Source organism: Catharus ustulatus, chromosome 1 (assembly GCF_009819885.2).
Source record: "Catharus ustulatus isolate bCatUst1 chromosome 1, bCatUst1.pri.v2, whole genome shotgun sequence".
Classification (NCBI taxonomy): Eukaryota; Metazoa; Chordata; class Aves; order Passeriformes; family Turdidae; genus Catharus; species Catharus ustulatus.
In genome coordinates, this window is record NC_046221.1 from 31,616,062 (window position 1) to 31,644,002 (window position 27,941).

General features: G+C 35.6%; 1 protein-coding gene across 12 annotated transcripts in view; it reads left to right on the plus strand.

The window, feature by feature from the left end:
• Nucleotides 1–27,941, plus strand: part of HDAC9 (histone deacetylase 9) — a 462,497-nt gene that overhangs the window by 379,834 nt on the left and 54,722 nt on the right. For all 12 annotated transcript variants that reach the window (XM_033083076.2, XM_033083067.2, XM_033083095.2 and 9 more), the window contains one exon: nucleotides 22,612–22,730. In XM_033083076.2, coding sequence (XP_032938967.1) covers nucleotides 22,612–22,730 — 119 coding nt within the window. The remainder of the gene's footprint in view (nucleotides 1–22,611; nucleotides 22,731–27,941) is intronic.

Sequence of the window (27,941 nt, forward strand, 5' to 3'; positions counted from 1 at the left end):
AACCACACAAATGCACTGAATAGCTGTTTGCCAGCCTTAGGGTCAGGCCTGAGATGAAACAGATAAGATAATTGGCTCTAATGAAATCCAGAAGGCCTTGGCTTTCTTGTTTGAGCTTGGATTTGAAAAGTGCGTGTGGAAGTGAGGTTTAATTCAAACCAGTCCTGAACTAGGCCCGTTTTTCAGTGACTTTGATATTGTTTGAAGTTCTGAAAGTGTTCGCCACACCACTAGCCTGCTGGGCTGGGCCTCCCCAGTCACCTTAATTACTGAGCTTTATTGCTGACTTTACTACACAGGAAAGGAGCCATTATATGTTCCATCAACATCAGCTCTCCTCAGATTGGAGGAAAGGGCAGGGTGAAAGGCCACTGTAGGAAGGCAAAAACTTCACTTTGAGGTAGTCAGATCGTTTACCTGTGTTAAATTTCACTGTGCTATGTGTGTACATTCCTCACAACACAGAAGCCCAATTTCCATTTTTTTTAGCAAGTGATTACTTTTCAAAACATTTTGTTTGTGTCTGATTAGCAGAAGGGTACATTTATTCTTAGAGGTGGAAAGAAAGCAAAATTGTAACAAACGCCTAATTAATCATCACAGGGGAAAGAAATCTAGTTAAAAACTGTAATAAAGAGAAATTGTTCTTAATGCTTCTTTGAAGTGGGAATAAGTGAGGAAACCCCTATGGTGTGTTTGCAGACCTGACACCCTACAGAACTGACTCCTTACAGGCAGCCTGATAACTTCAGGGTAACTTGTAACTGGCTCTCCAGAAACAGAAAATCTCCTGTGAAGTCGTGTTAGGGCAAGCAACAACTGAGGTATTTTAGCAATGTTAGTTCTGAATTATTCTCTTCAGGATAATTACTTTCAGAATTTGGTCCGAATCTCTTTAGCTGCTCCAGCTGGTGGTGCTGCTGGAAAAAGATGAAGCTGAATTTCTGCACATGAATTGGTTTTCAGATCTAGACACCCTGTAGCAGGAGAGGTGTCTCTCAGGATCCATAGTCTGGGACCACTGAGGTGCCTGGGAAGACTGCTGTCAGGAAACCTGGGACAGATCCTACAGCTGCTTAAATTGATATATTTACGTATTAAATAATTAATAAGTCAATTAGGCTACTAGCCAGAGTGGAGTTACACGTGTGCATTCATGTTTGCAGGATTGGACCTCCTGAGACTAATGAAAACATATAATATTGATCAATTTGTGCCAGATTCCATATTACCAACACTAGCACTTAATAAAAGAAATATTGATGGAAATTAGTTTCTAGTGGGACTGTAGTTCAAGATAAGAAGCTTTTTTTTTCAATGAGCTCAGAAGGTAAATTAAAAAGGACTGAAAAATTGGTCCTGTTAATGTCTACTCTGTGAGATTTTATTTTGGATTTTTGCCTGTACATTTTGTGTGAAATTTTGCTCAGTTTTTTGTTTATTTCATGGAACTAGTATTTTTGTTTTTCTTAAATCTTGAAAATGTCTGAGATTCCTTCATAAAAATTAGAATCATACATTCCACAGGGTATTCAGTCCTTTCCTTAAAGGCTACCCTTTTTCATTAAGAAGGCTTCTGTAGACCAAGATAGTTCCAACTTGTATTATTTTATAAGTAATATAAATATAGTATTTAGATTTTAAAATGTATTCATAAGTAATATAAGTATATAATATTTGTTAAAACACAAATTTTACGTATATGAAGCTCAAAATTTTTTTACACAAAGGACTCATATTTAAGAACCCTGAAGGCTTCTTGTTTTTCTTCTCTTTCATGTGACTTGTCACTTTAACATGTTTTATGTTAGTAGAATGGCAAATTGGTTATATGCTTTAAAGAGAAGCAGCAGGTTTTAATATTTTTATCATCATTTTGTGAAATTTTAACCTGTTAAACTCATAGCCATCATCACAGGGAGCTGGTTATATCTCGATGTGTATTTTATTAGCACTAATGAGTCTCTCTCTGAGCTGAGAAAATAACTTTTCAAATCATCATAATTCATCACAATTATTGGAAAACAATAATTTCCCTTCTAATACAAAAGATTGTTTTGTGAGAAAACAGTGGTGTAAGTATCATAGTGGGAGAGTATGTGGGTTCTTATAGGCAACATTTCCAGATGGGCAGGCATTTTGATCCTTATTAGACATAAGATTTTGTTTGCTCTCATTTTTTATTATGTAAAAAACAAATGTCCTTTTTGATACCATGCTTTCTAAGAGGTAGTTTGGATTATTAATCATAGCCAATGATTATAAATCATTATCCTTGTCTGACTGTACTTTCAACTGCATTCACATTTTAGAGAGGTTAATGTGATTAATAGGATCATATGTGATGGTTTAATAATATTATATTGGAAAAGACTTTTTGACTGCCAGAAGTGTAGTTACGTGATCTATTAGGGATTTAGTGGTTACCTTGCACATATGCCTAATGATCTTTTCAATAGAAGAGGTAAAATTATAAAATCTACAGATGATTTAATTTGACCTTTGCACATCTTCTCACAAACTTTGAAAAGTTAAGTTTACATGGATGGTGTAAATCAAGCAAGGGATATTGACTGAGCAAGCATTTTATTACAGCAAAAAAATCCTCAAATGCTTAAATCACTTATTTCCAAAGTTTCCAATCATGTTTTTAAGATAGTACAATGCTTATTAGTGAAAAGGGTCTTTTTTTTAATGTGGGGAACTGGGTGCTGCACAGTTTCATAATTTCCACCTTGCTTACAATTACTTTTAAATCTTCAATTTAATAAAAGGAAGTCTTAACAAAATATTCATAAAGTAGACATTATCTAATGTAATGGTGTTGTGTATTTTTAAAGCGCTATATAGGCCACACAGGAAATCACTGGCTGAGCAAAGAGTAAATGTTGAGTTTCATTACTTTCACTACTTCTGTGAAATTGTTGCACCTTTAAAATGACAGATCTTAAAATAATGACTGTTAGATGGCATCCTAGTATGTACCCATCTGCTCTCCTGTAAATGTTTTCAGATAGAAAATCCATCTGCTTTCCTTCTAAGATTTAAAAGTACATTTTGATTCTGCTTTTCATTATTCTTCCTTTGTATAATTTTAGAATGTGTAAAGAAGAGATAAATTGAACCACTTGGGTTCAGTAAGTCACTTTTAGATGCAATGACCACAACACACATTTTGGTAGGACTGCGTTCTGTTGTTCATTATCTGGTTTTTTACACTCTTTGATAACAAAAGGGTAACTTGAAGATAAATACCGTAAAAAAACCATTTAATTGGATGCTGGCTGCTTTAACTTCTTATATAACTGTAGATAGCTTTTAGATATCTTTTACCCTGGTAAAGAATAAAGAAAGAGTTAATAAGGACATTACCTACCTAAGCTATATACATGTGGCTCTTTGGCTGTGCCTTTTCATTGCTGTACTCAGTAATAACGGTAGGAATAATTCACTGAAGAGAACTTTCACAGAGGATGCCATAGGTACATAATTCTTTGACGAAGGAATTCAACTGGGATACATTTCTCATACTGTGGCATATGCTATATTCTCATAGATTGCATTTTTGTGATGTGAGAGATCAAAGGCTTGTACTCCTATTTCCATGACTACATAAAACTTGAAAAGAACAAAAGATAAAACTGGTGAATATTGCATAAAACCAATGGGAATTAGCATGATTTAGAGGAAAGGACAATTAGAGGAAAAATGAGGACAGCATGCTTCTTTATTGTTCTTGGTTATAGTGTGAAGTCTTGCACCTGCTTGTTAACAAGGTCAGATATAGGATTAAGAAAAACTGAGTGTTTTTAGTTGTGTATTTTCTCCTAATAGCTCTGTTTCCTTAATTTAATTCATGTGTACAGTATTGTGAAGTAACTACACTGCTTGAGAGTACTGTAATATAACACAGGGAAATACATGCAAATTCAATGTTTCTTTAAAAATTTAAAAGACTTCCCATTGTATTATATTTATTATTGTGCTTAACATATTTTTTCAGAAGTGAAATTCAATTCTAAGATGAAACATTATTTTCAATTAATAGTCAATCCTATTCTAGATGTCTTAAACAATGAACTAATATTTTACACAACTTAAATGGAAAAAACCCACATATATCTTTCATTTAATGGAATCTATTGTGTAACTACAATTTGTGGCATATTAGGTTGTGTGAAGAATGTGGAATTAACAAAGCGCTAAGTCTTGTATTACCCATGCTGCTTGTGAATACTATTATTCTTAGTAAACATTAGATAATTATTGTTATAAGTTAGTGTAATAGTATTAGGTCCCCAGACCAGACTATGACTTTTGCACTGGAAATTAGCAATGTACAAGCTGTTGAGAGGAAACAGAAGGTTCAGCCTGCTGTGTAGAAATAATTTGCATTATTGCCCTAAAGGAAAATGTGGAATGCAGCCATACATTTTCGGATCTTATTTCAAAAATTTGATCATACAGATCTGATTAATTTTCGTATGTCCTTTCTTCCCTGAGCATGAAGAGAGATGACTGAGTTCCTCTACTCTGTACCCAGGACACCTTCTCTGCCCCAGTACCATAGGGCTGGGTGGAGAATAGTGTTAATGGAGGGCGTCCTAGAATGGTCTCTCTGCAGGAGCTTTTAGCTTGAATGACTGAATAATATTGAAGAAATTGTGATTTTTTGGCTTCTCATTTCACACTGGACTATGAATAAAAACTACTATATAAACAGAGAGAAATTCAGGCTCGCATTCAGAAGTCCAGCTACATCCCTACAATGTAGGTGTCTACATGTGAGCAAAGTGTCTGCTTTTCCACTGTGCAGCTCTGGGTGATACAGCTCAGGTGGGTCAGCCCAACTGAAACAGCTGTGTGGCTCACCCTTAACCAGGGATATGCATTGGTTGTCAGAATAAATTCCTATATTTCACTGTCTCTACTGCCTAGGACTTTGATTCAGTTTACAAACACTGGAGGAGCTGAGGTTTACTGCTAGGGCTGACAGCTATAGCAAAGGATCTCTGGGACATGGTGCAAGTGGCCAGGAAGGGTTACCCAAATTCTCAAAAACCACTAGACATCTTCATGTAGGTAACTGGACAGAATGCTTTGACTCCATGCAACACAGTGGGAGTTTAGACCCTCAGCTCCCATAGAGACTCCTACAGTATATTGTTAGCTGTCAGAGTCTGGATTTGGATGCCATTCCTGGTTAAATGTGTCTCTATTCTAATTAATATTTATTTACATACGTGAGGGAAAACTCAGTTAAGCATGGTTTCATCCATATAACATTAGGGATGTTCTAAGCCAGTGTTTCAGAGCATGCTTACACTTCTATACCTGCAAAGAGAGTGTAAATAAGTCCAGTTCAGCTTTAAACTATTTATGCAATGTCTGAAGAATTCTCATGAGCTCCCATGCTAATTGATTTTGTCTTTATTGAACAGTGGCAAAACATAAACACACATACTAAGTAGTTTATGTCTGTACCCAAACTAATCTTTCAGGCTATAAGAAGCTTTATAGAGGCTAATATACTGTGCTGACAGAAATTACCTTTTCTTAATAGTATGAAATAGCCTGTACAAGACCGAGTCCCCCTGACAAGGGTTTTTCAGTATTCCCATTGACTCATTTCAAACCTACACATCTTTGCATCTAGCTGCAGTATGCATTGTAGTCATATCCCTAGGCAAGGTCTCTCCTTCGGTTAATTGATAAAGTGGGAGGTTTACCACTTCAGTTATACACTTTCTGTTATATCCTTATATTGCACCTTCCGTAGACAGGATTGTTGGCCACACTTGGACCAAAATACATGAGAACAAGAACCTAGGATGAGGTTGTGTTTTAGTCACGTTGTACTATATACTCCTGAAGGCACTACCTCTCAACAGGGACCCTTTCCAGAAATTTAGAGCTGATAATATTTATGAGAGTTCAGAGCAGTTGAAACACTGGCTAGAGATCTTTAAAATGGCTAAATTTCAACACACTCCCTAAGGAGCTGGGATGGAGATAATTTCAGACCTGTCAGAGGAAGATCATGCCTTAATTGTACTTCATTGTACTATAAAAAATGAGACCTCTCCATGAGATTTAAGAGCCCGTGGTATTGAGATCTGTGCAAAATCTTTAGGGAACTCATCTACGACCTTACAGTGTATGTGAAATAAGCTTGTGTCACTAACAAAGGTAGAAATAGTCACATAAATATGATGGTTTCTGTAACTGATCTTTTCTAAAAGTATCTCCAACTTGACAGGGAGCATCTTTTCAGTGTGATTTATTCCGTAATATAGTACACTCCAGTGGCTGCCTTCCAAAGATGCTGTCTTGAGTATCTACTTATGAACAGAGCAGCCCCAAATCACTCAGCTTCATGACTCTGGCATTTAATTGAAAGATGAGCACTGCTTTGGCTGTGGCACAAATGCCAGCCTTCAGAACAGAGCATCTCTGAAAGCATGAAGGACAAGGTACATTTTTCAGTAGTAGCTTTTACTGTGACAGAAGTCTACAGTAGGCACCTCAGTTTTAAATATTATTGTAATTTGATATGCCATGGAGTGTGAGATGACATGGTATAATAATTTTATTTATTAAAATTAAAATCAGCTAACTTCTATCAGAGGTACGGTCCTTTCTCCAGTCTCTGATTCAAACTTTTCTCAAAAAATAAATCTCTTTCACAATCATAGGAAAGAGATAGAGACTGTGTAATTTAGGCAACATGCAAACTATGTCTCTAAATCTCATTTTTAACCTCTGGGATGTTGTAGAAGTCTCTGGAGTTTTCAGAAGTTTCCTCCACAGCAGGGTGCTGATTTGTAGCAAGTTTTCTCTTCCACTCACCCTGGGAAGAGCAAGAGCCTTACTCTGTCCCTTCTCGAGGAATGCTTGAAAACATTTCCTTGGACAGTGTGAGGCAGAGTTTGAGAAATGACAGCTTTGACTGATGCAGTTCTTTGCTGGCACAAGGGCAGAAGTGGTAACATAAATGGGCTTTTCCTACTTCAGGCATGTTCAACTGGATCCTGTCCCAAGGGAAAAGGACATAGTGCAGGGGACTTCACTGGAGTTGGTAGTTCAGTTAAGTGTCCAGCCAGTGTTCCCAAGCCTGAGACATAGAAATGTGCAAGTAATTCTGTGACTTATGCTGAATGCACCCTTTAAATGATGCACCTGATGCTGAGGTGATGGTCTTGCCTAAGTTTCTTTGGCATTGCATCTTCAGATGGATCACAGAAGATAGCAAGGTAAAATGTACAAATGTGAGAAACTATGAAGGCCCAGGTAGTGAGACCATATGCTCACTTCTGGAGGATCAGTAACTTGATGTACTGTTATGGACATTTGTGAAGAGCTTTTCTTTATTAAGAAGGAAAACAAATCGCTTCAAGCTGGAAGTTTCTGACTGAAATCAATTTAAAGATTAATGATTATCTCTGATCAACAGTGGCTAGATTTCTGCTTTAGAACATGGAGTTATGTAATTCATGTTGTCACTAAGATAGCCATAGGGTATTAAGCCTCCATGTTAGCCATTTTCAGTGATGAAATAATGTATATATTTGGCTTGTGATTCTAAAAGGTCTTAAATGCATGCCTTTTTTTTTTTTTTAATGAATATTCTGCAACAGATGCAATAAGATGCAAAAATAAAATATTTGGAGTTTACCTTTAGAGATTACTGAAGCAGGTAACATGATACTGTACTAGCCTTTGTGCAGGTAGGATACTAGGTAGTTACAATTTTCTGGGAAAAGCACAAATGGGAAATGTAGAAATGCTTCCAGGAATAACAGCACAATGTACCTTAGACGACATTCGGAAAAGTAACTGCTTAGGTCAGGATGGTCTTAAAATTACATTAAAAGGAAAGCAATTAAAGTTTGCAGGTCAAAAAAAGAAGTTAAAATGGTCAACATCTCTCAGAATGAAGCTCTTGGGTCTCATGCATTCTCTCCTCTTTGAGATAGCTGGGAAGTAAAGGGGATAATAGAGGGTTGGACTAATAGCAATGAGCAAGCAGATGAGACAAACCAGAGTAAAAAGAGAATGTAGATGAGGCAGAGTAGAAGAAAAGATGAGAGAAAACAGATGAAAACCAAAAAACCAATGAAGTGAGAGAGACAAGACTACAATGACTTACACAGGACATGGTGAAACTCCTCTGGATAAAACACTGAAAGAAACTTATAGCCTCAGTCCAACTCTAGAATAAAAAGGAAAAACAACTTTTAACAGTGTTTTGCATGGGTTAAGACAGAACTTTGTGAATCTTTTCATCCTGGCATTAGAAACAGATTCTCTAACAGGATATTCCAATAGCATTGGTGACCTTCCATAGATTAGATTGAAATAAACATGCATGTTTATTTGATCCAAACTTCAAACTCCTTGAGGTCTATTCTTTGCTAATATATATTTCCTTTTTAATCTGTAAAGAGCCTACAATTGAATCTATATTAAGTATGCATGTATGACATGAATTGATAACAGGAATGCATGTAAAACAAGTTAAACAAAAGCAGAGGCTGGAACCCTTTTTTATAAAATTAGCATGATCTAATAATAATCTTCATTCACTCAATAGTAAATTATTTACAATTATTTGGGATTGTGAATTTAAAAAATAATTCTAATTTAATTTTTTAACTTATGGAAAAAGACTGTAGGAACTGTTCAAGGAAGCACAGGTCTGGAGAAATTTATCAGGATTTTCATTCATTTGCAATTAGAAACAGAACCAAATTGGAAGTTTCATGTGTACCCTGTAACTGTTGAAATAACAGTGGTTTTCAATTCTAAATGCTTTTCAAATGTACAATATCTGCATGAATTATAGAAATTCTGAGTATTCTAGAATTGCAGCAGCTTCCTTAACATTCTTGAGCTGTATTAAACAATAGTTAGCAATCCTGCTAAAAGGAGATCTAGATCTTAGATTACAAGCTAGAGTACTTCTAATTTGTAGGTTTAGTCACAGCTTTTTTTTTTTTTTCCTTTTCTTTCTTTTTATTTTCATGGTCAGCCTAGAGGTGTCTTTGGTGATTCAATGGCATTTAAAGAGAATGGAGTATAACCAGAGGGCGATGAATATATATCAGCTTTGGCAGGATGAGCTTATTATTAAGCACTCTCTTATCTTTGATGCTCCTCATCTCTATCATTACTTTTCTTGGTGAAGAAAGCACTGCAATGAGGTGATGGGAAAGCTGGCTTACTTTTTATTGTAACAAGTAAGATTTGCCAGTTCTCATTCCACAATCAAGTCTCTTCAACTATTTCCTTCCTGACTGTGTTTTCACTTGGACTGACAGGATGCCACTATTCCCAGTGTCAGAGCACTAACTGATGTTTGAGGTTGGAATTAATTTAAAGATTTCCAATTAAAAGCTCAGATATTTTAGAATTCAAGGTATAAAATAAATAAATTGTTAACAATTTAACAGCTATGACATGAAATTTAAATTTATATTTTCGCTGCTTCATTATCTTTTGAATATAACTTGGGTAAATAATATAAAAAATACAAATGATTTATTTGATGTTAGAGGGAACTCATTGAAAAACTACTTGACTAATAGCGTCCATCAAGTCTGCAGAGCTGGATTATAAAAAAGGGAAGAAGACATGAAGTGCCCAATAAGCGAGAAAACAAAAATCAAACTTTAAATATTATCTGATTGATCTTATGAATTCAAAAAAGTCAAAAAGTATTGAAATTAGGACTGCAGATTGGGTGATTATATATACAGCCGTTGTGTACATTCCCTTGACATTACACTAACTGAGGATTCTGTTTTTTCTTCCAAAGACTGAACTATCTTACAGCAGCACAGTACAAAAAAATACAGATTTTAATAAGTAATTTTTTCCTTAGCTGTGCTGGAAGGCTTAGGTGCCAAGAGTCTTTTAGCCTTTCTTGAGGGTGTCACAACTTAAAAATCTGCTGGATCACATCCCATGTATTAGCAATGATAAAAACTTCCTCCTGTTCACTGTAGTTGCACACCTCCCTATGACAGGTTTGACAATTTCATGTTGGAAAGGTTATTTTAATGAAGAGTAGATGAGAATATTATGCCAAATTTCTCAGCTGGTGTAAAATGTATTTAAATCTAGATTGGCAACTGGAATTGAAGAACTCACTGCCAAAATGTTATTGTTCAGTGTTTTGGAGACTGTTGGTAATCCAAAGGTAGCAGCATGAAAAATTCTCTTGAACAGTTTACAAGATCTGTTGGCAATTTCAAGTAAAGAAATGATAAAAATATTTCATAAAGTAATGGTAACTTAATTGCAGTAAGTATAATAAAACTGACTAAAGTCATCAGATCCTTAGGAGAGAAATGATTATGAAGTCCTGATGGGGTTTCTGAAATACTTGGAAAACTAATGTCTTACTAAATATATTTTGGCGTCATTTAGAGGTGCAGTTTTTGAACAGAGTGAAGAATTTGAATTACATGATACCTATATATTGTGTCATCCAGATATCAAAGGTGAAATAACTATTTCATTTTATTTCTAAGTGAAGCTGATTTGAATGCACATTTTACTTACATTTATTTCAGTGTTTTCTGAAACTTCACAATTATTTCACTGAAGTTTCCAGTCTAGGTTATATTATTTTGATTCCCACTCTGAGACAGAAGTGCAACAAAAATAAATCTAGAACTGGAAATCATGCTTAGACATGTTTTTGTTGCTACTTCCAACACTGTAAATTGAGATGGGACATTGAAGGAAGGAACTATGTGATTAAGTTCGTTCTTATATTTTCTTGAAATTAGAATCAATCTCAGTTTCCAAGACAACTGACTATATGAGGATGGACCAGCCAATAATTAGAAACAGTTTTCTTTTTTGTTGCTGTAGCATATGGTAGGAGAAATCTTTTTTGTTGGGGAGAGTATCCAATTTATCACTCCAAAGAGGATCCAAAAATTATTAAAGGAGGTGTGAGACCTTCAGTTTTTCAAGAGAAGGGCAGGGATATAAGTTCATTGGGGAAATGCAGATTCAGGAATGTCAAAATGTAATTTTTACATGCTTTTCAGTTAAATCCCAAACTTCGCCGTGATTTTTTTTCTCAGTCCTTCTTCAGGACAACATGAAGAGTTGGTGCAAGTGATGGTATTGCAAATGGAATATCAATGTGTCAACATGAGTCTCTTGGGCTGAGTGGGATTGCCTTTCTGCTGTAAAATCCCTGTCACAGATAAAAGGCTTCTTCTGTATACACCACTGAAAGAGTTATGATTGATCTAGGACCACAAGACTACAGTTCTTTTGCAGATGTCAAATAAAATCTGTTAGGAGAAATGTTGGTTCTATGAAGTCAATGGAAGCCTAAGTAAAATACTAAATCGCATGGCAACATATCTGCATTTTCATTTTCAATCTGAGATTTCAAGTGCTTTGCTGTTCACTATTCCTATCTTGGGAAAAAAAAAAAAAAAAAAGACAATGGAACATTTATGCAGGCGTCATGTTATTCCTGAATTCTGTAGTGTTGTGTGCAGTCCTTTTCCAGAGCTTTTGATTTTTCCTTTTTTCTGTATCCCTTTTCCCTGCTTGTGCCCATGAATGGGAAATGTATCCTTTTTGTGCTATTATTAATTGCATTTCTCTGAAGCTGATACAGTATCTTCTGATCATCTTAGGTTTTGTTTCAGATATTGTTTTAATACAGATTCTTTTGCCATTTTTATATTTTATTGAACTTCTTATTTGTGACATTGATCCCTTAAATCTAAAGTTCTTTCTAGATGAAAATGCTTCCCTTTGAATTTTATATATAAAACTATTTCTTTCATACTACTGAAACCAGAAAAAAATTTGTGTTGTCCGCATCATGTCATATTTGGCTTTGTATTTCCCGAAGCCCTTAGTTCTCTCCATGCCTTTCTTTGCCTTCAGTCTTTAAGTTATAAGTGTAACCTTCTTGCAGGAGACTGTTTCTCATTTTAAACAGCCTACCTGATGATACTCCCTGAACAAGTCTGGTACTTTTGTTTGTGAATTGAGTCCTTCCAGTCACGTTCAATTCAGTTGATCTCTAAGTGCTGACATCCAATTTTCTCTCTCTTCGAAGTCTATCAGATTTCCTCTATTTTGTTGAGTGTAAAGGAAGAACAGGGATAGAGTAATATAAGAGAGACAGGATTCCTCCAAGCTACGCTGAGCCAACACCAGATCACATTTCTAACCAAACAGTAGCTGAAACTGCACCAGAAAAAGCTGTAGTTTCTAACACCATGTGGTACCTTAGGATTAGTGCATTAGTGAGAGTGTTCCCCCTGGTCCCACAAATATCTCCTCTCTCTCTCTCTCTGAGAATTTTCTGGGAGAGTGAGAGGGAAGAGCGAGGAGGAAAAGACGGGGATTGAAAAGTGCTTTTCTGGGTTCCCTTACATTATCTGTAAATGTTTCTTCTAAATCCTCAACAAAATTGTATCAGTATGGGTTCCATTAAGTGGCATTCAATGTAGGTAAAGTGAGAAGACTTGAAGTTTTTGTACTGCGTTAGCCTTATTGTATGAGGGAAACTGTATTTTTTGCTATGAGAGAGAAGGCCCACTGGTCTCTTTAAATATATGCTAAATGTATTGAGTTGGTCCAAATGAGTCTGACTAAATGAGCTGGTCCAAAGTGCCCTCAGCTCCAATGGCAAGACTCTGCCAAGCATGAAGTAGACAAACATGCCTGTGTTTTCTTAAACAGAAGTGGTGAATACTGTTGCTGCCTGTAGCATCAATATCCTGCCTGTAGTATCAATTAAGATCAAAGGCACTTCTTGTTGGTTAATTTGGTTTGGGTATAAGAAAATGTCTATATGTTCCTTGTCTACCAGTGTATGTTTTTCTTCAGCAAAAAACAGGAGGAAATAACATATGTCTGCATCTTCCCTTCAGAACATCAGAAAAATATTAGTCATATGAGCAATTTTCTGAATAGTGTTACTTCAAAGGAAAGTGACAATACAGACTAAAATGGCAGTTGCTATCCAGAAAATTGTGAAATTCCTGTTTAATGATAAGCCAGAAAAGCAGAGAGAAAATACCATTAGAAGTAGCTATGGAAAAAAATATAAGACAGAGCAAGAAAGCATCTGTAAGAGAAAATATGTAGAGACCTCTGAGAAAAAAATTAAGACAACTTCATGTACTTGGTATTCACAACCATGTTGATGAATACAGCATGTGGAAAATTATGGTTTTGCAAATGGCTATGACCTTGATAAATAATTTGATTTCTAGAAAATGTTGTGTTTTTTTTTTCCTTTTCATTTAAAAGGAAAAAAAAATCTCCTTCTGGGCAAAATGCAGTTTTCAGAAATGAAGAAAATTTCTTGGTAAAAGTGCTTTTTCCAAGGGATCTCTTTGTCTTTTATCCACTCAACCTATTGCTCCCATAAAAATTGCAAGCACTCCAATTCATCTCTCCAGGCATTTTCTAATGAGATTTGCCTTCCTTTCTTCCCCACATCTCACTTTTGCAAGAACTGAAAACTAGTTTACACTTGTCAAGTAATAATCATTTGTGGTGACATAAATAGATTGTTGACATTGCAAACTAAGCTGTTGTATAATTAATAAAAGTAAACGTTGGGTAGTGTATGTTCTTCATTCCTGCTGTGCATCAAAGTGTATGCTATATCCCCAATCTGAAAAGCTTTTCTAAAGGTTTTTTCATAAACATGCAGTGTAGATTTTGGACCTAGAGACAAACTCATGCTCTGGAGCCCTCTTCTTTTAATTTATTTAAAACAGCACAATTTCCTTCTTTTCCCTAATCCACCATCCTGTGGTGTAAAATAGGTACTAGGCTTTCCTTTCTCTTATACTTTTCTTGGAGGGCAAAGTAATTGTAAAAATTTCAGGTACCCTAAAATACACTGAAATGTAGAATATGCTAGAAATAGTGTGCTTTTCTGTAGATGTAAGAAATTCCTTGGAGACTATGTCATGCCGTCATTTATTTTGTAAATTCTGTAAATGTGACACATTGAGGCAAGTTTTTCTCAGTATTTGAGTATTTCTGATACTATAGCACTAACTTTTGTTTTCTTATGAGCAATCTTATTACTATATAATAAGATTACTGGGAGCAGTGAACTGTTTTAGTAGTATTATTAGTTTATTATGTTAACATTTTAGGCCAAGTCTTTTATAATAATATGCTGCTGAGACAAATTACTCAGTAAAAAGGCAAAACTGATAGCTATTTTGATATAGAAAGTACTGTAGTATTTTCAGCCTTGATTGGAATATAATATGTTTTCTAAATAATTATTCAAATTTTAAACAGAAAAGGTACCCCCAAATGTGATTATTATATTTGTGACAGAAAAACTTCTAATTATTTATTTTCTTTTTCTTCCATAAAATAATGAGCATTGGATTGATTTTTCTGGTAGAGACATGTTACATGAAAGCTAAATTATATCTTAAACAATACTTGGTGGTAAAATTCGGCAGTGTGTCTGCATATGACAGTATATCGTTTCCCATACAAGTTAGAATGGCATTGATGGAAAAATAATTTGCTTTAAATGGTGGGATTCCATATTTATAGCATTGTGCTTTCTCAGTGTTGGAAATACTATTTTAGGTTATTCTGTGTTTTATTTTAAACTCTGTCTTGCAAATTAAACCTCTACTTCCTCCCTCTCATATATCATCTTCAGCTGTGCAGCTCTTGGAACCACATCAGTTCTTTGGCTAACAACTGGAATTTAGTAAATAAATTGTTCACAAGTATAGCATGTTACTAAGCAGTTTTATTTGAGATCTGAGAAATAACTGAAAGGTAAAAAATCAATCTTTTTTTTCATCTTGTAAGTACTTCCACAAGAACACGAGAAGACAGATGAATATTTAATAGAAAATGCAGATTTTCTAAACCCTATTTTTCAGGGTAAAAGTGCTCTGTGTCCTGCTATTGCTAGTATTATCTTGGTCTATGTTTTCATAGAAGGCTTCATATTTGCATACTTTCCTTTGAGACTTGCAAACTTGACTTTTAAGGTAACCTTTTCTTTAAACCTGTACTCATTTGAGAGATACTTAGACCCATGATTTTTGAACAAGCTTATTTACCATAATCTTTAGCCAATCCCTTTACCTATTACCCCTGCACTTCAAATTTAATGTTTTGAATATGGACATGAGTGTTCATGGTACATGTGTGTATGCTTTTGCCTGTGTTTCAAGAAGTTATTTATCAAGGATAATTTTACTTGACTATGCTATTAAATTTTAGGTGATTCTGGAAAACAGAAAGTAGTGCTTCTTCTCATAGTTTTTCTGTATGTTAACTTTTCCTTGTTTTGGTCCTTTTTATACTAGTTCAGACACTCTGGCTGAGGCATATTATAGATCAATTGTAGAAAGTCCTTAAAATTACATTCAAACCACCTTTCTAAGTAATAAAAACAGAAGGATGAGCAGATATTTTAGACAACATTTCATATACTTTTTGACCGCTTCAGATCTTGCAGTTCCAGCTGTAAAAGAATTCAGGAAAGTCACATGAAGGATGCCAAAATAATTATTCATTTATAAAAGGACCCACAAATAATAGCCTTAGGCTCTGAAAATGTCTTTAAAAGACAAAAAACAAAAAAAAAGTGCAAGAAAGCAAGCAAGAAAGAAAACAAACTGTTGGTGCTTCTAAAACTTTTCATTCAGTGGCACTTAGATACTGATACAATTATAACATTTAAAATTGCTAACTTTATAAATTATCTTTAAGTGTGTGCATCCATGGAAGACCTTGACCCTTTAAACATTTTGGCATATGATTAAGTTCAAAACCATGTGCAAATCCCAGTGACATGAACATGATTTGCACTGAGGACTTCATATTGATGTGATGTTGAAGAAATAAAGAAAAATGTATTTTGTGTCTCCAGAAAGCAAGAAAGGTAACTATAAAATAGATGTAACAACAGGAATATTGACTGTTCTTAAAAAAGAAATGGAGTAGAAAAAAAATTATTAAAAAGTTATAAAAAGAAAATCTAGAGGAATAAAATAAAATGGATGAAAATAAAGGCTGTAGCGATAAAACTTCTATAAAATGTATGCCTTAGAAACTAATGCAGACAAAATTGGCAGAATTTAGGTACGCCTTGGAGGATAAATCCAGGACAAAGCTGATGATAGTCATCAAGGAGTTTTGGGGGAATGTTCTGAAGTTGGCCTTGATAAACTTGGGCTGACAGCAGAACTGGCATGAAGGAATGTCATGAAAGTAAACCAAAATTTTAGTGAAACACATTATTATAAACTCAATACAGAAAAAAAGTACTATCTGTGAGTTGTACGGAAATTCTGTGTAGCTTTCTGTGAGAGGAGACATTACTTGGTACTGTGTTACTTTAAAACATATGTGCAAACAACACGTAAAAATAATAGATACTGTAAGTTCCACATACCTATAGGGGCAATCTTTTAAACGCTTTCTGATCTGTTTTTATCAGGGAACATTCAACAACTTACTTTACTGTGGGTATACAACTAGAGAGCAGTACTTTTGTAATTTTAAGGTAGGACAACATAGTGATTGTTTGGTACAGTATTTTATTTGCATTATTTGCATTATGTGAAACTGAGAAACTGTAGGCAGACCTACATTCTTTCAAGCAACAGACTGGGTCTCCATTTGGGGGCTAAATCCCCACTATAATAGCACTAATGCATTGTATATATCTATATTCTTGCAATATACAAGTCTGGTATAACTGAAAACATAATATTGCATTTCTAGGTTTGGGGGTTTTTTTCCCTGCTTCTTGAAGTTATGGACTTTAGTCTTCCACATTTTCTCTCAAGATTTTTCAAGAGACGACTGGGTAATTTATTCAAGGCTTTTACCAGCTTTTAGTTTTAGCTGATTCATCTGTGAAGTGGGTAAAGAAATGCCTGCTTTAGAGGAGTATGCAATCAAAAACAGCTATACTGATTTGTACCAGCTGAAGAGATGAGCCTTTCTATTTTTCAGTGTTCTGAAAGTACTTTGAGATCAGTGGATGAAAACACTGGAGGATTTTGGGGAAGGAGCAGATAATTTATGTTACGAAGTCATTCCAATCTGCAGTTTCAGAACGGCATGGATTATTTTTCTCAGTTACATAAATTATTGTCCTGGGCTGGTATTCCCACTCATTTCCTTTTTAAATTAACAACACAGCAAAATAATTGTAGCTATTTGCATAAGTTTAACTTTCTTTGGAGATTTCCAGCACTGTGTCACGGTGCTTAGAGAGTCGTTTCTGTGTTGGGTACTTCTCTTCAATCTCTTCTGGGAGAACAAATGTTTGGTAGCATCCTAGCCATGTGCTTTGAATGTACAAAAATAGAATAGCAGAATAAAAGAAACAGAGTCCCTTGGTGGAATCGCTTTAATGTCTTGCATCTGATGTTCAGATTGGTGGGGAGGGGAGGATCACATGCCTGATGTTTTCTCTAGAACTACACCCAACTGGAAGCCATCCCTTGGCTTCTCTGCGGACAGCAGCATACCCAAATGGAACATATTAATTCTTTGGGGAAATCTCCTTAGTCAGACAAAAAGAAATCTTTTCAGCTTCCCAGATACATGCTCTGTTCCCAGTACCATCAGACTGAAAGAAGAATCTGCATTACATTGATCTGGAAGACATAGTTTCACTCTAACTGCAAGGTTTAGATAAATAACTTCTGTGATGCAGCTGCTCAAGCTTTCAGGTTTTGACATGTTTATTAATGAAAATGAATGAGAAAAAACGAAATGGTCAGCCAGGCAAGATGCCCCTGTAACTGTGCTGTCATCATTAGGTGAATATAGTATACCAAATATTTATGCTTCTATATGATTCAGATCACAGAAAATAAATATCACTTTTATGTGTTTTATTTTCTTTGGAGCAGGAAGTGGAGGAGAGTGTGAGTCATAGTGGAAGAATAAAATCTATTTCTTTTCTGACAAAAGCTACTTGTTTTGTCAGAGAAGGATCCTAGTGTTTACTTCAGTTTGCTGATAAGCTCTGGAGCCTGACTGGCTTCAAAAAGAAATGATGTCCTGCCAGTCCCCAGTCTGTACCTGTCTGGTGACCCATGGCCAGAAGCCAAATCATATTTCTTACTCCTGCTGGGCATAAGATAATCAGTGTTCCTAGCAGGGTCTGAGTGCAGGCTGCTGGTGCACCCTTGCAAGGATTTCTGGTGAGCAGAATTTTGACCCTTCACACCGAAACAAATCCTGCCAGCTGCAGCCTGACTTCTGAGCATAGGGCTGGTCTGAGGAATCTTGGAAGGTTAACATGAATATGTATTAGTGTATGACCAATGTTATTTTCCTGCTTTAAAAAAACACCCCAGCATATTTTCTGTTATGATCAAATTCACAGGGTTCTCTTCTTAGGCAGCTGAGACGGGAAGTGACTTAGTTATAGGAGGTCCTGAGGAGGTAGTCAGTGGCTGATTTGTCCTTTTTACTCCTTGCTGTGCCCTTCAGAGTGTAGAAAAGATAGAAAAGGTGCAAGATACACGTCTGATGATTCTCTGCTCCCAAGAGATAGTGAAGGATCAGGAACTGTCACTGCCTATCCAACCATCCTGAGGTAGGAAAAGATCATTGGCAAGGGAGAGGTGATCTTCACATTGCTTTCTGTAGGCTTTCTTTACAACTACCAGCCTCAAATATTTGTCGCCCATGGCAGGGAGAGTGGGTTAAATGATCTTTAAAGGTCCCTTCCAACCCAAGTTATTCTATGGTTCAATGACTCTGTGATTTTCCTAAAGACAGATATTCATATGAAGATGCGAAAGCCTGAGAGATGACAAATGACAAAAGTTTTTATGTATGTCCTGCTGAAATGAAGACTATATTTAAAAATGTGTGTATATATAATTCCTTATAGAACTTCATAAGTTCTATAAGGAAAGTATCTTATATGAATTTCTAGTTTTAATTTTTATTTTATTATTTAATTTTAGTTTTTAATTTTGTGAAAGAATTTTCATGTGGGTTTTTTGCCACAAAGCAGTTGCTGCCAAGGCTAGACAAACTTTAGTGATGTTCTACCTACATAAACTCCAAACCAAAATACTGTTTTCCAGATGTTAAGTTGCTCTTTTCTGAGCAGAGATATCATAGAATTTTACTCAAAAGAGTAACCAGCTAAATGCCTGTGGATTAATGTAGAAGACTGTAGAAATATAGGAACCAAAGGTCTATATGGCCTTTGCAGTTGAGAGACTTGTGGCTATCATCTTTCTGATAGACTGAATAGTAGCCTTGACTGCTGTAACAAGGACCAGGGACACTCTGAGATGTTTGAGAGGAGTCAAGCGTGCTATCCCAGTAAAGAGGTGTTTTGTTTTTTTTAAGTTTTCCTTGATATCTTTCAAAAAGAATAGTCTTTAGAGGTTCTTTAGTATTAAATTAAGAACAGTATAAGATGGATGAGCTCTGAAATTCCACTTCTATCAACACTATGGAGGATGAAAAAGAAATGAACAACAGAGGGCATACAGGTTAGCTCTTCTGGTACATTGTATACAAAGTACCAGCAAAGTTCTGTCTTAGGTTGTAAGACAATATTACAGCAAAAGTAGGGTGTTATTTTTCTGGTGAAATGTAACAGACACTGTGTACATTTTTAAAAGAAAATATTCTTTCTTTTGGAAAAACCCTCTTAGCTGTGTGAATTCAGGTAGTACTGAAAGCAGTAACAGAGCACTCAACTCTAAATGCCACCTCCAGTTATTAGTGTTATAGCCTTCTCCTTTCTTTAGCTGAGATTCCTATATATCATTTCTGTAGAGATTTATGAATACGCTATTATTTCCTGTTGAGCACTATTAAAGATGGTGTTAATAGCCATTCCTGGTTCTTTGTGTTGAAAGACCTAGCTTTCAGTATTTAATAATTTCCCTATTGCTACTCAGTATGGCTGGCAGTTTTAATGTCAGACATATTTATTTGACAAAAATTTTGAATAAACTGTGTCTAAACAATTTTTGCTGCTTCTATGAATGAGATTAAGGGTCAAATGCATTGTTTTGCCCCATTGTTATTAAAAATTGTGCTGACATCTTTACGCTTTAAAGCAAGGTCTTGAAATGTGGTAGAAGTGTGGTAGATTTCCCAAATGTTCCAAATTATAAGACTCAAAATTTTCTTTTTGTGTTAGGCTGGTGTGCCTTGTTACTGCTCAGCAACTTGAGCTTGCAGAGCTTCTCTGCACTGAAGACACTTCATCGTCTGACTCCTGAGCTTAGCCTGTGCTGTACTCTGTGGTGCTGCCACTTTGTTTGACATGAAGAAATAAAAAACAGAGCCTGACTTGAATTTAAGGAAATATGAATGGAGAGGAGGAGGGCAAAAGCTCAAGTGGCTGCAGATAGGGAGGGCTTTTCACAGGATCCCTCCTTCTTTCAGTGTATAAGATGTATGGTGCTATGGGGACAGATGAAAATTGTGTATCAGCCACAGTCCTCATCAGTAATCAGGATCCATGCCACATGTGTTGCAGACGTGGGGAAGTTTGGAAAGTATGTGTTGCTTCAGACAATGAATTTGTAATTAGAGTATCAGAAGGTATGTACATAAGATAAGAAGTAGTTGCATAGGAGACCTTTATTCCTGATATTGTTCCCTAGCTTTGTGGAGATTAGACTGCAAAAGTTCAGTCACTGTAGTGTCTAATGTAAGTATTCATATGTATACTTTGTGTGTTATAGAGTTCTACATCATGAGACAATGGGGAAAAAAAGCCTAGAGGAGAAGTAATGTACTGCTTGCCTCCAGACCATGTCCGTTTGAACCTGTAGCAAGCTTGGTGGATGTTTGTTTTAGCTATTATAAAAAAAATCCAAGGGATGGAGAGTCTCCAATTCTCTTTAAGCATTTTATTTGTATTATTATTTATTCTTAGTATTTAAAAACTTGTTCCAGTGTCTGAAAAGGTTTCCTGCTGCAGCTGCTTCAGGTCCTGTCTACAGGGTACAGAACAGTTATTTCTTCCCTCTTGTGACGACTTACATATTTGTGCACTTTTATCACGTTTGATCCCATGTTATGCAAATCAAATAATTATGTTATTTATCCACTTAAGTTATGTTTTTCCGAAGTTTTTTCTTTGCTTTTGATCTCTCCAGTTGGTCTAGGTCCTTCTTGAAGTACAATGCTCAATACTGGCATCCATATTTCAGCAGAGGCCTACTAATGACATGTAAAAAAAAGGAATGTTTCCCGACTTATACCATTTTACCTGCAGATATTTGTGATGCAATTTCAGCAAAATAATGAAAAAAATTTAAGGAGCCTCTATCCTTTTTTTTACATGTAAAATTATATTCATTGAAATGCTGCATACCCTGACTTTTTGCTTCATCTGAATTCTCTTTTTTATTATTAACAAGTAAAAAGAACATTTTCCTGATATTAAAATTACTTTGAGGTAAACAAAACAAAATAAAGTTTATAATGCAAACACTAAACTAAAGAAAAACTCGAGAATTTTTGATATCATTAATGTGTCTTTTTTTCCCCACAGAAAACATAAATCTTTCAACAAAAATATGATTTCTTTGGACTAAGTTGTTTATCAAATAGATTAGTAAACATTGAACTTAAACAAATCGCATTACACATGCACAAAATTAATCTCCACATTCTGACCAGTGTAGAACCAACTGGGATTTTCTAGAGTTCATTTATCTGTGACAGAACATTCATATATGTATTTGCCTTTTAAAGTTAGCCATGTGCCTGTGGTTCAGCACAGCCATTACAGGCTCAGTGTTTGTCAAACCAGTGCAAAAGCCGTCCTTACGCTTTCGCTTTGGAGTCAACCTGAAAGAAAACATCTGCAAGTGCAGAACACAGGGGCTTATCTTCTCCTTCAGTACATGCTTTGAGATTGGAGAAGGGCAAAATCAAAGTGGTAAAATAGCCACACATAAATTTGTCAAGGAAGGGGTTAAAAAAGTGGAATCTTTGTGACTGTAAAGGGCTGAATTATCTTCCTGACACCAGCAGGGGTTGCTGTCACTGGTTTGTGGTTGTCACATTCCTGTTATGCTTGACCTTGGAAAGGCTTGACAACATAGTCTGGATTTGATTAAGGGAATTTCATGTTTTTCCTTTGCTAGAGTCACCCCCCACCTCGACAAACATTTAAAAATGTTAAAGAGTAAAAAAAAAAAGTTTGGAAAGCAAACATTTTCCCAAAAGAAATTTATAGTTCAAATTTACACCAAGTTCGCACTAACTGGAGCAGTCCGGGTTTCCAGTCAGGCTTTGAGTGCTCTCTGTAAACCATTAGTCACTTCCCTGGAAGAGGCAGCTTTTTATAGGCAGCAGGATAAAACAGACACAGATGTGTAAGTAATATTAGAGGTTTTCACATGTACCTGCCTTTTTTTCTCAGTCATAGAAAAAAAAGACTGATTATAGAAAGAAATTGATTGAAGCCTTGGACTTGAATAGCTACCATGGAGTTTGTTTTAATGAAAATAAAATATCTTGTGTTTTTTTTCTGATTGTGACAATTTGTATCATGAAGATGGAAGTTCTTTTAATTTTATCACATTGGTTCTTTACATTCTACAGGACTGTGATTATGCCAGCTGCCAACGAGTTTGATCCAGAAATTGTCCTGGTGTCAGCAGGATTCGATGCTGTGGAAGGCCACGACCCTCCGCTGGGCGGGTACAAAGTCACAGCTAAATGTAGGTATTGCCATTGGCACGAGTTTCTGAGTTGGTATTTTTCCTGGTTAGGAACCTTATCATATAAGTCCAGTTCACATCTATGTTTCTGTTTTGTGAGATGACAGCTGTGTCGCTGAGGAGAGGGACTGTCCAGCAGTTAAAACCCAGAGATGCCTGGAGAGCTGCAGTGCTTGCCCAACTCATGGACAAGGTGGAAAGAAACATGTTAGAGTTTCTGGCACACTCCTTTCTGTTCCTCTTGGCGTATTTGTCTTGACTTTTTAAAGTATTACTTTTCTGGCATTCAAATAACAATTTAGAGGTTTCATGCTTTTCAATAGGCCCCAATTTCCAAATGCTGGAGTAAGTTACTTCTCTTTAAATATATATTGGAGATTTTAGACTTTGGATGCCTAAATCCAATCTCATATTGCTCTTTTGTTATTGTAATCTTTTCAGCTTCATGGCATTAATCCTGAATTACATCAGTGTTTATGAAGGCCAAATTTTTCTAAAAGACTACTCTATTGGGTCTCAATATTTGGATGTCCATTTCAGTCTTTCAGAATGTATGCTTATGGCAGAGATTTAATACTTTCTGAAAGACAGGTCTATTTGACATGTATGTAGCACTCCAAAATCACTAGCTCTTTGCCAGACATTGTGGCCAAACTGATTCTGAGCCTGGGATGTTAAGCAAGGCTGGGTGATGTAGTTAGTGACTCTCTGTACAGTAATGTGCATTCTAACATTGATTATATATAAACTGCTTTGCATGGGGCAACACAAAATGGTTTTCTAATGCAATGCTGTGAATAATTTTCTTCAGTATATCTACTTATATTCAGTATATTGAGTATGTAATATCACTTCAACAGCTATTAAATATGGACCTCCACTGCTAATTGCAAATGCCTTGGGAAAAGTCTGGGGAAGTTGATAAGACTTAATGGCATTTTAAACACTGCACAAATGGACTCAGATTTTCAGAGGATTTTGTCCTTCTAACCTCTGCCTTTTATCACAGATCACTAAACCAAAGCTGTTGTTTACCTCAGGAGGTTCAGGGCAGATATGCATATTTTGTATTTTAATTTTCACTGTATGATGAACAGGCTCCCCTGAACACCAATGACAGTGATGAACAGAGTGACTGTCCATAGTGGTGTGCTGTGGTAAGGGAGAATACAGAGAGCAGTGCAAGAGTCTACCCAAAGACACTTACACAGGTGCTAATGCACAAATGGGCTGGAAATGCAATATCCTTCTGGCTGCAAACAAGACATACTGAGTTTTAGCACAGCTTTTCCTCTAGTGTAACCACTCATGCAGTGGTTACACTGGAGAGGAAAGACACGTAGCAGGTGGTGTGCATGTTTAAGTATCATTTCCCTGTGTATTATGAATTTTAGTAAAACATTTTGCAGGAAGAGGTGAGAGATTTACTCTCTGTGGTTCCTGGTCAGTGGCACCATTCCATGAGCTTGTGTGGGATGGAGGTGAACTTTTAGCTGGTATTAAATTAGATAGTTTGTTGAGAACCATTGTATAACCATCTGTATTTAGCTGTTGAGAAGGTATTCTACATGTCCCTTAAGGATCCAAGATATTTTGGCATATGTAATATTCTGGCATAGCAACTTCAATAACTTAACTAGAAATTGCAGCAAAGAAAAACTGTCTGACATTAGAATTAGTGTATATTTTCATTCATTAATTAATTGATTAACTCTTCATAACTTTTTGTAAGAAATCTCAATGCATTTTTTAATATAAGAGGCTGCACATCTACTTCTGCATATGTGTCTGTAAGCAAAACAGACAAAAAAAGTGCCAATATAGGTGGCTCTTGTTTAAATTAAGAGAAAAGCCAAGATAGATTCAGATAGTGATCATGCACCTGAGGGATGAATAAAGCCATTTTTACAGAGCCAAAGGAATTTATTATTTCCCCAAAACAAAATTCCCCACATTCCACCATACTATTTTAGAACATAACATACTATATGTGGTATGTAGGAAAATGAACAGTCTATTAAAAAAAATAAGGTCCAAAGAGAAGCTTTCATATTAGAGACTAAAAATATATATTTGTGCAAAGTTTTAATATAATTGGTTTGTAATAATTAGAAATTATATGCCAACAAGTAAAGTTGAACGTGCGAATATTCTTTCCTTAGAAATCTTTAGCATTTTAAGTGTACACTTAATACACTGAATTTTCTGATTTCTACGATTAAATACAAGCTTTACAAATTAGGGAGAGATTGACATCAAAGGAGAGAGGATAGATCCTTAGCTACTAACCTTGCTCTTAAAGAGTGTTTAGAAGCTACTAGATACTTGATAATGAATTATTTATGCCTTTCCCTCAGAGTACAATCTAAGAGAAAAAATTAAAATGTATTAACCAATCAACCGTCTCAAGTTATATAGTAAAAATCATTGGATGAAGATACCAGATTGAACTAATTACAGCCTTGGAGTAACCATATAGCAGGCAATTGCATTCAGCAAAAAAATGGTCTGGTAAATCTGCACAGTTTGAGAAATGTAAACTGTAATCTGCTTTAACCCAGAATTTTAATTTTTTTTCTATATTGTCACACAATATTTACTGAGGAGCTGCCATTTCTGATTAGTAAAGAAACATGTCAGCAACAAAATAATCACATATATATACATATTTGTAGCTGATTTTAAATCTGTGAGTCTGTTGTGCATGTCAAGATTTCTCACAGTGAGGTGACTCTCAACTCCTCCAGAAGGCTGTAGAGTGGAATCTGGCCAGCTGAGATCAGTGATGATAGCAGAGTTTGGAGATATCTCACTTCCTAATTTATCTCCAGCTGTATTAAGTAATGAAATCACTAATGGTCTTTTTCCAATTAAAAAAAAATAGTGTTTAAAAAAAGATTGGAAGGCAAGTTTGAATCTTGCCTATCCTATTGCACTTTTCCAGTTACTTTCCCTATTTTTTCAATGTGGCTTTGCAATTTCTCCTCATCCGTTGATTAGTTTTCACTAAACTAAGCAATAAGTTTTACCTGTCTGGGAAACAGATTTGTTTGGTGCAATGTAGAATTGAGAATGAACATTAAGTAAAACATTTGTTTCAACCCAAACTTTGAGGATTTCACAGGCACATTTTTCTTTATGTTAGCTCTTTGTGCCAATCCTCTCTCTTAATGAAGTGCTATGATTTCAAAAGGTGCTTGTGTAATACACCTACATACACATACACATCTTGAAATATATACTCAACCCACATGCATAAACTTTGTGATGGATTTTGCATTCTTTTAAGAGCAAAAAGGGCTTCAAAGATTTGATATGACTGGTGGCATATGGCAGAGCTTGTTCCTGCTAGGGAAGTTCTCAGCCCTTTGGTACAAGCTACATTCCTAATATCTTAGTAAGGAAAGGCAAGCTTTATTGACAACACTGATGAAAGGCCACCTAGCATAATTAGAAACAGGCATACTTTTGAATTCACAATACTTTGCCCTGAAGAAGGTCTTCCCCCCAAAGAGGATTTGTGTCAGAAAGGGACTATGTTTTTCCAAATAAAAACTTTTTGTCTGCTAAAAATATTATCTTTACTCACAGACACTGTCTTGCCTGTGGCATTATGCTATGGGACCTGCACCAAGTTTAACATCAAAAAGCAAAGAGAAGAAAGTGAGGCAAGCATCATGTTAAACTTCTCTAGTAGTCCTCTTGGCCCAGGGTCTTGCATCAGTTAAAGTGCCAACTCTTGCTAGGAGCTTCTCTAATATCTGGTATGTTCCGTCAGGAATATTCAGGCAACTTATCTCAGATTTTACTTTCTGTGCCCCTTCTGTAATGACTCAAGTTTAACCTCATAAGCTGAAATAGAGGAATACCTTTTGTAACGTGAAGTCCATCTTCGGTACTAGCATGGCTCTGTCCCTGTTGCTTGACTGAGTGGTTCCCCAAGATGTAAGGTGAAGGTGGATGCAGCAGCTGGAACTTTCATGCACAACTCTTATGCAAAGTAACTGTTGAAGTCTTTGGGATCTCTTTGTTTAGATCAGAGACTGTAAAAGTCCTTTGATTTCATTGTAAAATATAATCAGGTGAGAGGAAAATATGTCTCAGTTCCTGACTGGTCCAAGACTTTCTTTTTATTATTAGGAATTTATTTTTTTCAATGAGATGACGCAAAATATCAGCACCTTGTACTATGTATTATCGAAACATATTGTTGTCAAATTAATTTTCTGTACTGGAGTAATAAAAGTATTGACAATGAAATATAAAAAAAAGTAATGGGAGAAGAAGTAAAAGGAATAAAGGAATTTTGTATTTAGAATAGAAAGGATATGTTTAAAGAGTGTGAATCTACTCCTTCCTGTTATCCTGATGATCCCTAGATAGAACTACTGAAGATAGAACTGAGACATTTTGTGCTTTATTTTACGGTTAATTTTTACATTGTCTGCTAAAATATATAGTATTGCCACACAATTTGAATTTTGTGTAGTGAACAAGTCTGAAGAAGAGCTATCAGATCTGATCATAAATTTGTAAGTTGTTAGATCTTGGGAGGGAACAGTTTTTAAATTTAGCTCAGCTGGCTGAAGATCTCCATGTAACATTATCCTGAGGTGAAGTACTTTCTCTTTGTTTTATTGAACAGCCCTTAGAATAATGCTTGCACTAAAGCCACTGAGATCACTTTACTGTTCAAGTAAATATTCTACATAATTGCTCATTAAATCGTGACCATTCCATAAAAAGAAAAAAGTAAATAGAGAAGTGTCAAGCAAGAATGAAGACCTTTATCAAGGTACTTAACTTCCTGAAGCACTGCGTTTGTTAAGGGCTATGAAGATTTACTGGAGTTTTCCTGTTGTTTTACTCTCCTGTTCCAAAGATGTTATTTGACACCAGACTGCAAAATAAAATCAGCAATTAGCAGTAGGAAAGGATACCACTGTGGGCATTTAAAGAGTAAATGATATTTTGTCTGTTGGAAAGTTTGTCTTCTGTTATGCCAAATTTGTAATGAAAAGTTGATTCGGTGCCTGGAATATAACTGATTCTATCTAAGCTGATTTGCAACTTTTAATGTTTTTATTTGAGAAAATTGCAATTCCCTTAACCTATCAAATGCTGCATTATGCTGTAATACACTCCATTCAAGTGGGACCAATGAAGAAAGTGCTGAAGTTATTAGCAGTTTCTCTTCTCATGAGCCCAGAT